The sequence below is a fragment of the Prinia subflava genome, chromosome W, assembly GCF_021018805.1.
Source record: "Prinia subflava isolate CZ2003 ecotype Zambia chromosome W, Cam_Psub_1.2, whole genome shotgun sequence".
NCBI lineage: Eukaryota > Metazoa > Chordata > Aves > Passeriformes > Cisticolidae > Prinia > Prinia subflava.
This window is the reverse complement of record NC_086282.1, coordinates 2896914-2907367: the sequence shown is the minus strand read 5'-3', so window position 1 is coordinate 2907367 and position 10454 is coordinate 2896914. Positions and strand designations below refer to the sequence as shown.

At 51.0% G+C, this 10454-nt stretch overlaps 1 protein-coding gene across 1 annotated transcript; it reads left to right on the top strand.

The window, feature by feature from the left end:
- The first annotated feature begins 2790 nt into the window (after positions 1-2790).
- On the top strand, positions 2791-9635 carry LOC134563403 (dual specificity protein phosphatase 4-like). Its single transcript, XM_063421314.1, has 4 exons — positions 2791-3562; positions 7098-7234; positions 7656-7875; positions 8011-9635. Exons 1-4 carry the CDS (start codon positions 3064-3066, stop codon positions 8394-8396), a joined length of 1242 nt encoding a protein of 413 aa, XP_063277384.1. The 5' UTR covers positions 2791-3063; the 3' UTR covers positions 8397-9635.
- The last annotated feature ends 819 nt before the right edge of the window (positions 9636-10454 follow it).

Below are 10454 nucleotides of genomic sequence, written 5' to 3'. Positions count from 1 at the left end.
TTGGTTACTTCCATCTTAATACCTCTATAAATATAGTTAATTAGATCTCCTCTTGAACTAACTGCAGTGAGGGAGATCCCTCTTCTCCTCCAGTGGTGTATCCTGGGTGGGTGGCTTTGACTTGGTTCATTTTGGGCACTCTTGCCTTTGGGTTCAATTTCTCCACATGTCTGTGAGCCACCATCCCCAGCACAGCACCAGCTCCAGACATGAACAGCCAGGAGCACAGCCGTGACAATGCCCAGTGGGATTCCCAGCAACCTGGCTGGGTGCAGTTTATTTTCCAGGAAGAAAGAGCCAAGAACCTGCCACATCTAGATAGGCAGTAGGAAGGGATGAAGGGTGGGGAAAGGGTTCAGGCAAGTGGAAATACTTGAAAATTTCCACCAGATGCACATGCACACACATCCTTACACACTCCACCCTGAAATAATGTCCTCCATCAGTCCTCTTGCAAACAGCCAGGGACTTCAGCCCAAATGCCCCTTCCTGTGCCCATGAAAATATCACCCTCATCTCCCACCTCAGATCAGTTTGTTCCAGTCACATGCTGGACGAGAGAGGGAAAAATTAGGATGATAGGCCTGCCTCCAAGGACATGCACTTTGTGCCCTTGGTTATCCAATTTTAGTGTAAAAGCTGGATTGAATAGTGCAGAAGGCATTGGAGACACCAGGCTAGCTCATGCTGTGGTGGTGGCCAACATCTGCCCAAGAGGAACAAAGAAAACAATATATTTTGGCATCAGGCCTCGTGCAAAACTTTCTAAGACATTTTGATGATCCAGCTTGAGTTCAAGTATTGTTGGTATGAGAGCGCAATTTTCCATTAGTTTGTAATCAAATTCTCAGTTTGAGTTTTTTGTTTCTGACAGCTTCCTCTAAAGGAAGAAAGAATGTCTCTGGTATGTCACTGGCCACCCAGAGTCTGCTTTACTTCAGCAGAAAGAGGATTTTGCTATTCTTGTGTTTGATGCAGGTTGGAATGGGAGATGATTAGCCTTCCACCTCTGTTATATTAGGCAACAGGCTCTAATGCATTCCTGGAGTGGGGTGTATTACACAAATGGCAGCTGTGTTTCCTCCACAGCTCATCTGATTTGGCTTGGCTGGCAAAGGGTTGGCACAGCACACAAAAGCCACAGGTGCAAAGATCGGGCTGACTCAGGCCGAGGGGAGAATCCAACAGCGGTCAGTGTAAAGGAGAGGCAGCAGGAGGATGCAGGAGTGTCACCAACTGTAGGTCCTGAACGTGCACGGTAGGCTGGATTCCTCCCAGGCAGGCACACACAGCAAGGTGTTACCCTGCCTTGCCCGGGTAAACAGCGACCAGGCATGCAGGGGAGGGGAAGTCAAGCCGCCTCTCCAAGTGCTGCCCTCTGTGAAAAGCAGTGATGGGGCAGATGGGCTTGAATAGCCATTGAGCCTCTGACCTTACACCCACCACATCCAGGTCCACATCGGGATAGCTGAACACCTTCAGGTCTCTGAAGCAGACTCACCTGGGACTGCTCCAGGCATGTGTTTGCAGGAAATGCCCTGAGCACAGTTGCTGGCATTGTCGTTTGTGACACTGCTTGTTTGAAAGCAGTCCAAAAGGGGACTTTGGGGTGAAATGATTGCTTGGTGTTTGGGTGGTGCCTATGCGAAGACCCTCCTGGTACACTTCAGGGCTGTGCATTTACTCCTTGGGCTTTTAGCTGAAAATAGAGTTCCGCTATGCAAGGAATTAAATCAAAGAGTCCCCTCCACAGAGTCGCATCACAGGCAGGTTACTGTAGTGTTTTTAGGGCTCTGCAGCTAATGAGATAGCATTTTCTGACGGGAGAAGCGTGGTCTTGAAAGATATGCAGTCAGAAGGACCCAGAGGGACCTGCTTACTGTTAGAAATGAGATGCTTGACATGGCCAATATATCAAGCAGCAATTTAATAATTAATTAGCCTGGTAAAGTGTGAGCAAAGACAGCGCGCTGGGTACAGTGGAAGGATTTTCCCTTCCAACTGCACACCGATTGCTGGACTTGCTGGTATTTTATTTGTTATATTCATACACATTCATAAGCTTTCTCATCAGTTTCCATTTCTAGTTTTAACGTCACAATTCAATACTTAAAAGTCATAAATCTATACTTGGTCCTGTATAATTCTATAGGCTATTGTGATCTATTTTGATATTTCAATATTCTAGGATGTACATCCAGGATATGTCTCCCAGATGGTGGGGTTCAGTTTTCAGATGTGGGGTTCTAGTTTCTATTTTCCAGGTCCATCAATCTTCAATAGTGATGTCCAGTTTCCTTCTTCAGGAGCCATAAATCAGTGAGCTGAAAACTTTCTTTCGTGTCCAGGATGTTTTCTCACCTTCTGTGAAAGGGCTGGGCCCCCTTCTTATTTCCTTCTTTTGTCTAAAAGCCTTTTTACATTCTAAAACTACAGTTAAATTTTTTTTAATACAAAGCAAGTTTCTAAAGTTATAAGACACTTATTACAGAATAGCTTGAGACTTCTAATAGGTAATTACAAGCAAAAGATTTATTCAAAAGCTTCCTTCCATGCTTTCCTCGGTTGTTTATTAGAACTCATCTTTATAACTGTCCCATGGCCGTGTTCCATAACTACAATTACACAGATTTTCTTCATTTCCCTGACACGAAACACAACTTTGTATTTCACATTACTGCCCCCCGCCGCAGCAAGCAGTCCAAACAAAACAGTAGCCAGGGGACAAAGGAAGAGGAATGTGCGCAGCGTGTGCCTGGCCTGTGTGCGTGTGCCTGTGTGTGTCTGTGTGCCTGTATATGTGTGTGTGTCTGCCTGAGTGTGTGTCTGTGTATAAACAGGCGCGTGCCCCGCAGCATGTGCACGCGCGTGTGCCTCGCAGACGCGGGGGTGACACCGCGCTGCCCCGCGGTGACTTAGGCGCGGCCCGCCGCTCTCCCCCATTCACAACCCGCGGCCGGCCGGCGGCGCGGACGGATTTTCTTTATTTGTGAATGGAGGCAGTGACGTCGCCGCACCCGCGTACCGCCTCCCCTCCATTCATGTGGCCCCCGCGCGCCGTGAATGGGCGGGGCGGGGGCGCGTGCTGGCCGCCGCCGGGTAGTAAAGGCTGCGCGCAGTGCACGCGGGGCTGCACGAGCGACGCGGGCGGCGGGCGCTTTCCCCGCCATGGTGGCTACCGAGGGGCTGCGCGAGATGGAGGGCAGCGCGCTGCGGCGGCTCGTGGGCCACGACGAGGCCGGGGCCGGCGGCGCCGCGCGGTGCCTGGTGCTGGACTGCCGCCCCTTCCTGGCACACAGTGCCGGGCACATCCGCGGGGCGCTCAACGTGCGCTGCAACACGATCGTGCGGCGGCGGGCCAAGGGCGCCGTGAGCCTGGAGCAGATCCTCCCGGCCGAGGGCGAGGTGCGGGCGCGGCTGCGGGCCGGGCTCTACGCCGCCGTCGTGGTGTACGACGAGCGCAGCTCGCGCGCGGAGGCCCTGCGCGAGGACAGCACCGTGGCGCTCGTGGTGCGCGCGCTCCGCCACGACACGGCGCGCGCCGACATCCGCCTCCTGGCAGGTACGGCCGGCGGGGAGTGGTCGGCGCGGACACCGGGAATGGCGGGGGGAAACTGACCGCGGACAGCTGCCCCCGCCCGGGAATGGGGGTCCGGCCTCGCCGCGCCTCGTGCTGGGCGCTGCCTTCTCCCGCCTCCAGCTGTCCTGCCAGAAGTTGGGAGCCGGCGGTAGGGCTGGGGGGCCGCAGGCACCGGGGCTGCGCTACCCCGGAGCTGGAGTCCCGGGACGGTTGCAGCGCGGCCGTCAGCCCCCCGCGTGGGAGCCCGGGCGGTCTGAACCGGCTCAGGGCCATCGAGCGGGGCCCGTGGCCCTGCCTGGGACCTGAGGGAAATGAGTGTGTGTGGGGGAAATCCCCCCCCCCGCTTTGTTTGAGTTCATCCCCAGCCCCACAGCGCAGAGAAGGTATTTGTGCTGGGTCAAATTCCTGCTGTCACGGCGAAGTCCCCTTGCAGCGGGCAGAAAACGCAGGGGTACCTCTGTGCTCCTTTTGTGACTACAGCAGGGATCAGGGCTTCCCCCCTCTGCCGCGTATTAAATGAGAAGCTGTGCACATTTGGAGCTGCTGGTCCTAAGAATTGCTGTGAGATGATTTACGGGCAGGGGATGCTCAGCTGGGGTTCCTGGATGAGCTCTGTGGGGCTTTTTCTTTTTTTGTTTACAGCCTGAGAGTCAATTTATTCCTTGGCTTACTTACAGCAGGGGTGAGGATGTGTATATAGAGTAGCAAATCCATTAAGAGGCTTGATAGATGGAGGAACTAGCACTTCAGTTGTACTAGATACAGTAAAAGCAGCAGGAGCTGCTCCAAGGATGTGATATGATGTGCTGCTGCGGGAGTGCCTGCACAGCAAGGGCTCACTCAGGAGCAGGCTCCTTCACTATGAGCCAGTGTGGTGCTGGAGCCACGCATGTGGCAGGAAATGCTGCTCTGCTTCAAGGGTGGCCTTTGTCAGCTGACAGCTTCTGGTGCCTCTGTGGTTCTCTTGGGAGGTTGGTTGGAATGGGAGCTCTTTTAAGGAATGGGCTCTGAGAGACTCAGTCCCTGCACTACAGTCTTCTTCTTGTGTACTACAGAGCTACTAAAATGATCCTGCTGATTCCATGAGAGCTACACTAACACAGAGCTGTGCATGCCCAAATGCACATTTGTTGGGTGCACGTCATGATGAAGATCCAGTTGTATTTTGTGCAAGTCAGGCTGCTGCCAGGTTCCCTGTGAAACAGCCTGGGTGGGTGTTGCTTGGCCATGGGCACCTGCTCTGCCTGGCTCCTGCACCAGGCAGGACTGGCGTGCACAGCCAGGAGCTGCTAGATCAATGAATCTGATGAGATTGATTGAAGAAAAACATTTGAAAAGGTCTCTTTTTCTTTCCAAGAACCATTCTTTCCAAGATGTTTCTGCCCATCACCCTGGGCAGCTTTTGCCTCTCATGGTGCTATGACTGCTGGAGTGTGATGTAGATCCAGGGATTTTAGGATCCCTGGAAGTTGTTTAACAAGGGCTCTTGTTTTCGGATGCTCTTTCAAATAGAAGCAGTTGGACTGTAAAGGGATGTCAGGCCAGGGAAATGAAGCCTCTGCAAGCTGTCCTGGCTGCATGGGAGGGACAATGCAAATGCAGTGATGCATCTGCATGCTTCTGATTTAAGGTACTAGAGCCCTTCCTTTTTTAGGGGGAGGAAACCACAAAAGACACTGGGATGCTGGCAGTATTGGGTTCTAGCTGCCTAGGGATTCTTGGGCTGCTTGAGATGCTCACATCTATTGTTTTGAATATCCAGCCTTCTTCAGGGCAGTGTCAGAGCTAAGGCTGGATAAGAAAGATGTGTCCTGCTGTATGCCATGGTAAGCCAAAATCTGCAGGCATAGGTCCTGGAGTTGGTTTGAGTCTTCAAGAACCATCCTGGGAGGGAGGGCTTGATCTAGCTGGAGTCCTGTGGTGATAGTAAAATACTAGATTTTCTCATATTTTGAGGCTCATAGCCAGACCCTACAAGGATGTCAGAGTTGTTGATTTGATTTCAATGAGAGAAGGAAATCAACAGAAAAGTTTATTGGCAAATCAACACTGCAGTTTTCCTGTCCTGGGAACTCAGTGGAGTTTGCTCTTGTTTCGCCTGTCATGATGAAGTCCTGACATCCTGTCTTGGGTTATGTAACCAAAAAAAAAAGTGTATTCTATTTCATCTGTAGAAACCAGTTGGGGAGATTTTTTTTTTCCTCTTTATCTCTTGTAACTCCAGGGGGGAGGGGGGGGAGCAGATCCCTTCTGGTAATAGGCCAGCTGTTAAAACCAGGTGGTGCAGTGTTTCTTATCTCTTTCACAACTGTCCACCCTCTGGGGGGGATATCTTCTGTTAATGGGCCATTAAGGCTCACCAGTGACATGACACATTACATCATCCCATTGTGAGATGCTCCACCCAGTGATGGGGAAGCCAACTGTTTCTACCAAAACAAAAACTGAGATGTAGAAACACCAAGCAACCTGTTTTCCACTGGAATCTTGGAGGAAGACCGGACCCATCTTGCCAGCACTGGACCCTTTTTTTTCTACAGGATCATCTCTACTCCACAGAACAACATCTGTTACTCCAGGAAGACTTATTTAGACTGCTTCCAACACCCTGACAACAAGGTGTCAGGTCGTATCTCTGACTCTGTCAGGGTTTTCTAGGACTTTTGTTTGTTTGCTTGTTTGTTTTTTTGTACTACTGCATTTGTATTTTTAATATTCCATGTAAAGAACTGTTATTCCTATTCCCATATTTTTGCCTGAGAGCTCCTAATTGCAAAATTGTAATAATTTGGAGGGAGGGGGTTTTACATTCTCCATTCCAAGGGAAACTCCAGTTTTCCCTGACAGATACCTGTCTTTCCAAATCAAGACACGTCCCATGTACTTATGCCCCTGGCAGCAGGTCAGAGGAGCAAGCTTCTCCATGTGTCCTTGCATGTCAGCTTACACCTGTGTCCATGGGAGGCAGCCGACACCTCTCTCTGAGAGCCGCTTGGCTGTGGGGTCAGCTTGGCTATACCTGGCTAGAGCCAGGGCTTTCCTGGTCTGTTTTTTTGGGAGCTCTGAGTTGGAGGGTCAAGATGGGAACGGGAGACCTGCCTGTCTTTTGTGAGAATATGATGTGTCAAGGGAAGATGAGAACTGAACAGTCTTTGGCTTCAGAGCAGCTTTTCCCATTTAAGTCTGACTATGCTGGAAATAAATCGTCTCTTCATTGTCTCAGAGAGCAACCTTGGCCTCAGTCTGCGGTTTTGGCTGGCGGTATGCAGGGGACCAAACCCTGTACCAGAGACTTCGGGTGGCCAAGATCATTGCTCTTGGTGCTCTTGCTCCAAGGGAATGGTGGGGCCTCAGGGATTCCCCCCTTGCTGCCGAGAGCCTGGCTGCTCCTTTTGGGGCAGGAGGCCACTCTCCTTCGCTGTAGCATCAACTAGTGGCCAAGGGCATCTCCAGCTGTGCTGTTCTGCAGTCCTGTGAACACAGTCTGGGGTAACACTTTGTGCATCTCTTCTTGCAGGGGGCTATGAGCGCTTCTCCTCAGAGTACCCTGAATTCTGTGCAAAAACCAAGTCCCTGAGCAATGTGTCACCCCCCAGCAGTGCTGAGCCCCTGGATTTGAGCTGCAGTTCCTGTGCGACTCCCTTTCATGACCAGGTATGTCTAAAAGCCCAGTGCTTAGCTATTTTGACTGCCCTTCCAGCATTGCAACCTGCTCCAATGGGAGTCTCTGCTCTCCCTCAGCTGGGGCTTGCGGAGCCAGAGCCCTGGTTCCTTTCCTGTCATGGGAAAGTATGGTGGTCCTCCTAATTCTAGGGTATTTGTGTGCCCCAAAGAGTGGACAAGCCCAAATCCTGTTAATCCACACCTGCCTGTTTCTGAACAGGACAGAGAGGGGCAGGAAAGGCTGAAATAGGTTTAGCACCTCAGGAAGGCAGCCTCTGCTCCCTCCCCTGAGGGCCCTGGATCAGGTGCCAGGTTGCTGCACAGCTTGATGTTTCCAAGCCATTTGGATGTGTGTCCTGCCTGCCACTGTCCCCTGGTCAACCCCCGTATCTGTTGTTTTTCTCTGTAACAGGGTGGGCCTGTGGAAATCCTTCCCTTCCTCTACCTTGGCAGCGCCTACCACGCAGCCCGGCAGGACATGCTTGATGCAATGGGCATCACAGCTCTGCTGAATGTCTCCTCAGACTGCCCCAACCACTTTGAGGGGCACTATCAGTACAAGTGTATCCCTGTGGAGGATAACCACAAAGCTGACATCAGCTCCTGGTTCATGGAGGCAATTGAGTATATTGGTGAGTGCCCGTGCAGAGAAGTGTCCACTGGTGGCACTGGGGGGAGGGAGGTCAGCCACCACCTGCAGGTTTGGTGAGGGGTTGGGCCATGGTGGCAGGGTGTGGGTCTCATGTCTCACCCCTGTTGTCCTCCAGACTCAGTGAAGGAGTGCTGTGGCCGGGTCCTGGTGCACTGCCAGGCTGGCATCTCCCGCTCGGCTACCATCTGCTTGGCGTACCTGATGATGAAGCAGCGTGTCAAGCTAGAGGAGGCCTTTGAGTTTGTCAAGCAGCGCCGGAGCATCATCTCCCCCAACTTCAGCTTCATGGGGCAGCTGCTGCAGTTTGAGTCGCAGGTGTTGGCCACTTCATATGCAGTGGAGGCCGTCAGCCCCTCGGGGACACTGCGGGAGCGGGGCAAGGCCACCTCCACCCCCACCTCGCAGTTTGTCTTCAGCTTCCCAGTGTCTGTCGGTGTCCATGCCACCCCCAGCAGCCTCCCCTACCTGCACAGCCCCATCACCACGTCGCCCAGCTGTTAGCTCAGTGCCAAGGCCAGCCAGGCAGGTAGTGCCAGGTGTGCAGGGGGCGTGGAGCCCTGTGATGTTAAGCAATAGTGACAGACACTGCCATTCACCCTGGACTCGACATCTTTTTTGTAGAGAAATTTCTTATCTCATCTTGGTTTGTTTGCTTTTTATTGTTATGTTTTGAAAGCACGAAGTTGTAAAAGCCACAAACCTTGACATTGTCCAGGCTCTTTGGGGGAGGAAAAAATTAGTATACTGGGTTTCCTCAAGTGCCTGGTCTTCATGTGTTTCCATCCCTATTTTACTGTCTTGTTTTTTTACACTTCCGCTTCTCACCATGTTCCTGCCCCCAGCTCATCTAGGCTAACAAGGGAGCATACCCTGATTTCGTTGTGCAGTAGCCTTCCCCCTTGCAGAGAGACCTGTGTGTGTGTGGTGGATGCTGCTTACCTGAGCCAGGTACACTTCAGACAAGCAGAGCTGCAGAGCTTCAGGCGGGGCCTTGGGGCAGGCAGGAGTGGTGGCACGGGGCTGCCTGCACTCAACCTCAGCCCTGCCAGTGGCTGGGGAGATGAGGCAGGAGCTGGCAGGCACCTGCCAAGTCACCTGCTGAGCCTATTCCAGTGGGGGACAGCAATCTCTGCGGTTGGGAAGTGGTTTGAAGGGAGAGATGTAGTCTGAAATGCCTCTTTTCTTGCCTCTGGATTACTGGTTTCTATAAAACTTAGGTCCAATCTCCTGTGGCTTTAAGATGAGAAAGAAGGGGTGGGGAAGCAGTCTGGGGTGCTTTTGATTACTCTGTTCAGTTTCCTCTTCACTAGTCCCACTGCTGCTCTTCTTCCAAAAGAAGCAGGATGGGACATGGGTGGGCTATAATGGAAGAGAGAAGCTGTAGAGTAGAGGACAGGCTGGCCCAGAGGTGTCATTCATCCAGCATTTTCAAGCTTCTCCCACCTCATGACCAGCCCTTTTCCTGTGCTCAGTCTTGTTCACCTGTGCAACATTTCTGCAGCTTTTGGTCCAAGCCTTGAAAATGCCTCATCTTCAACCCACCTGGAGCCTTATTTCCCACCCTACCTCTGTCCTTCCCTCCAGTCCAGTCCAACACACAAGATGCCTATGTGGCTGATGTACATATGTATGGTTTTGGTTTTGTTTGTTTTTGTTTTTTCTAGAAATTAACTTTTTATTTATTGCCTGAGGGAGGGAGAAAACATTGTTTGGAGAAAATAAAAATAAAACCGTTTTCAACGGTTTGGCTGGAGCAAATTTGTCCTAAGACCAAGACAGAACAGCAGGTTGTGCACACATTTCATTTTCACAGAGCAACTGTTAAAAATGTATTTATTGACTTTTAAACTATTACAAATATTGCAGATCAGACATTTAGCCAAGCACATTTATAGATCAAACTCAGTTGTTACTGAGATGTTACCTAAAGTCCACCGTGTAGGTAGGCTGAGAAACTGCCCATTGTCTTCAACTTTGAGAGAGAGGGTAAAAGAATAAATAAATAAATGATATTCCAGCTCCATGTAATTGGCAACCAAGAGAGGACACATACAGGACTAGTTATGAAAACAAGTTACACAAAAAAAGGTCTAGAAATTCAACTCCCAGCTACATTGCCATCTGGGTTGCCAGAGAAAGCAATTAGGAATGACAAAGCACAAGCTCATGGGAGTGCAGCACAAAAAATCCCCATCTCAATTTCCAAAGCTGAAGCAAGTGCTGCAGATTTTAAGAAAGTGTCAAAATCATCTTGTAATAACAGATTCTAATAATCTACATTAGTAATGGGACCAGCACTAAAACTTGCCACCAACAGGTTCAGCAAGACTGATACATCAAAACTGGTCAGGTAATGCAACTTGAAGGGCATATGTGTCAGTGTAATGGAAATGCATCGGCTTCCTATGACCCCTACAGATTGCCATGCTCATTCACCTTGCTTCAGAGATTTTAACACATACAGTGTTCCCCAATCCCCTGAGTCTCACATCTACTCTGTGTTCAGAGAGGTAGGAACACTGCCACTCCATCTCTGCACATCTGTCCTGCCACTCTCGG

Excerpts from the sequence above, each read along its gene's own strand:
- LOC134563403 (XM_063421314.1), top strand. The coding sequence starts at position 3,064 with ATGGGCGGGGCGGGGGCGCGTGCTGGCCGCCGCCGGGTAGTAAAGGCT. Across the intron at positions 7,235-7,655 it reads CGACTCCCTTTCATGACCAG|GGTGGGCCTGTGGAAATCCT; the intron begins GTATGTCTAAAA and ends TCTCTGTAACAG. Across the intron at positions 7,876-8,010 it reads GGAGGCAATTGAGTATATTG|ACTCAGTGAAGGAGTGCTGT; the intron begins GTGAGTGCCCGT and ends GTTGTCCTCCAG.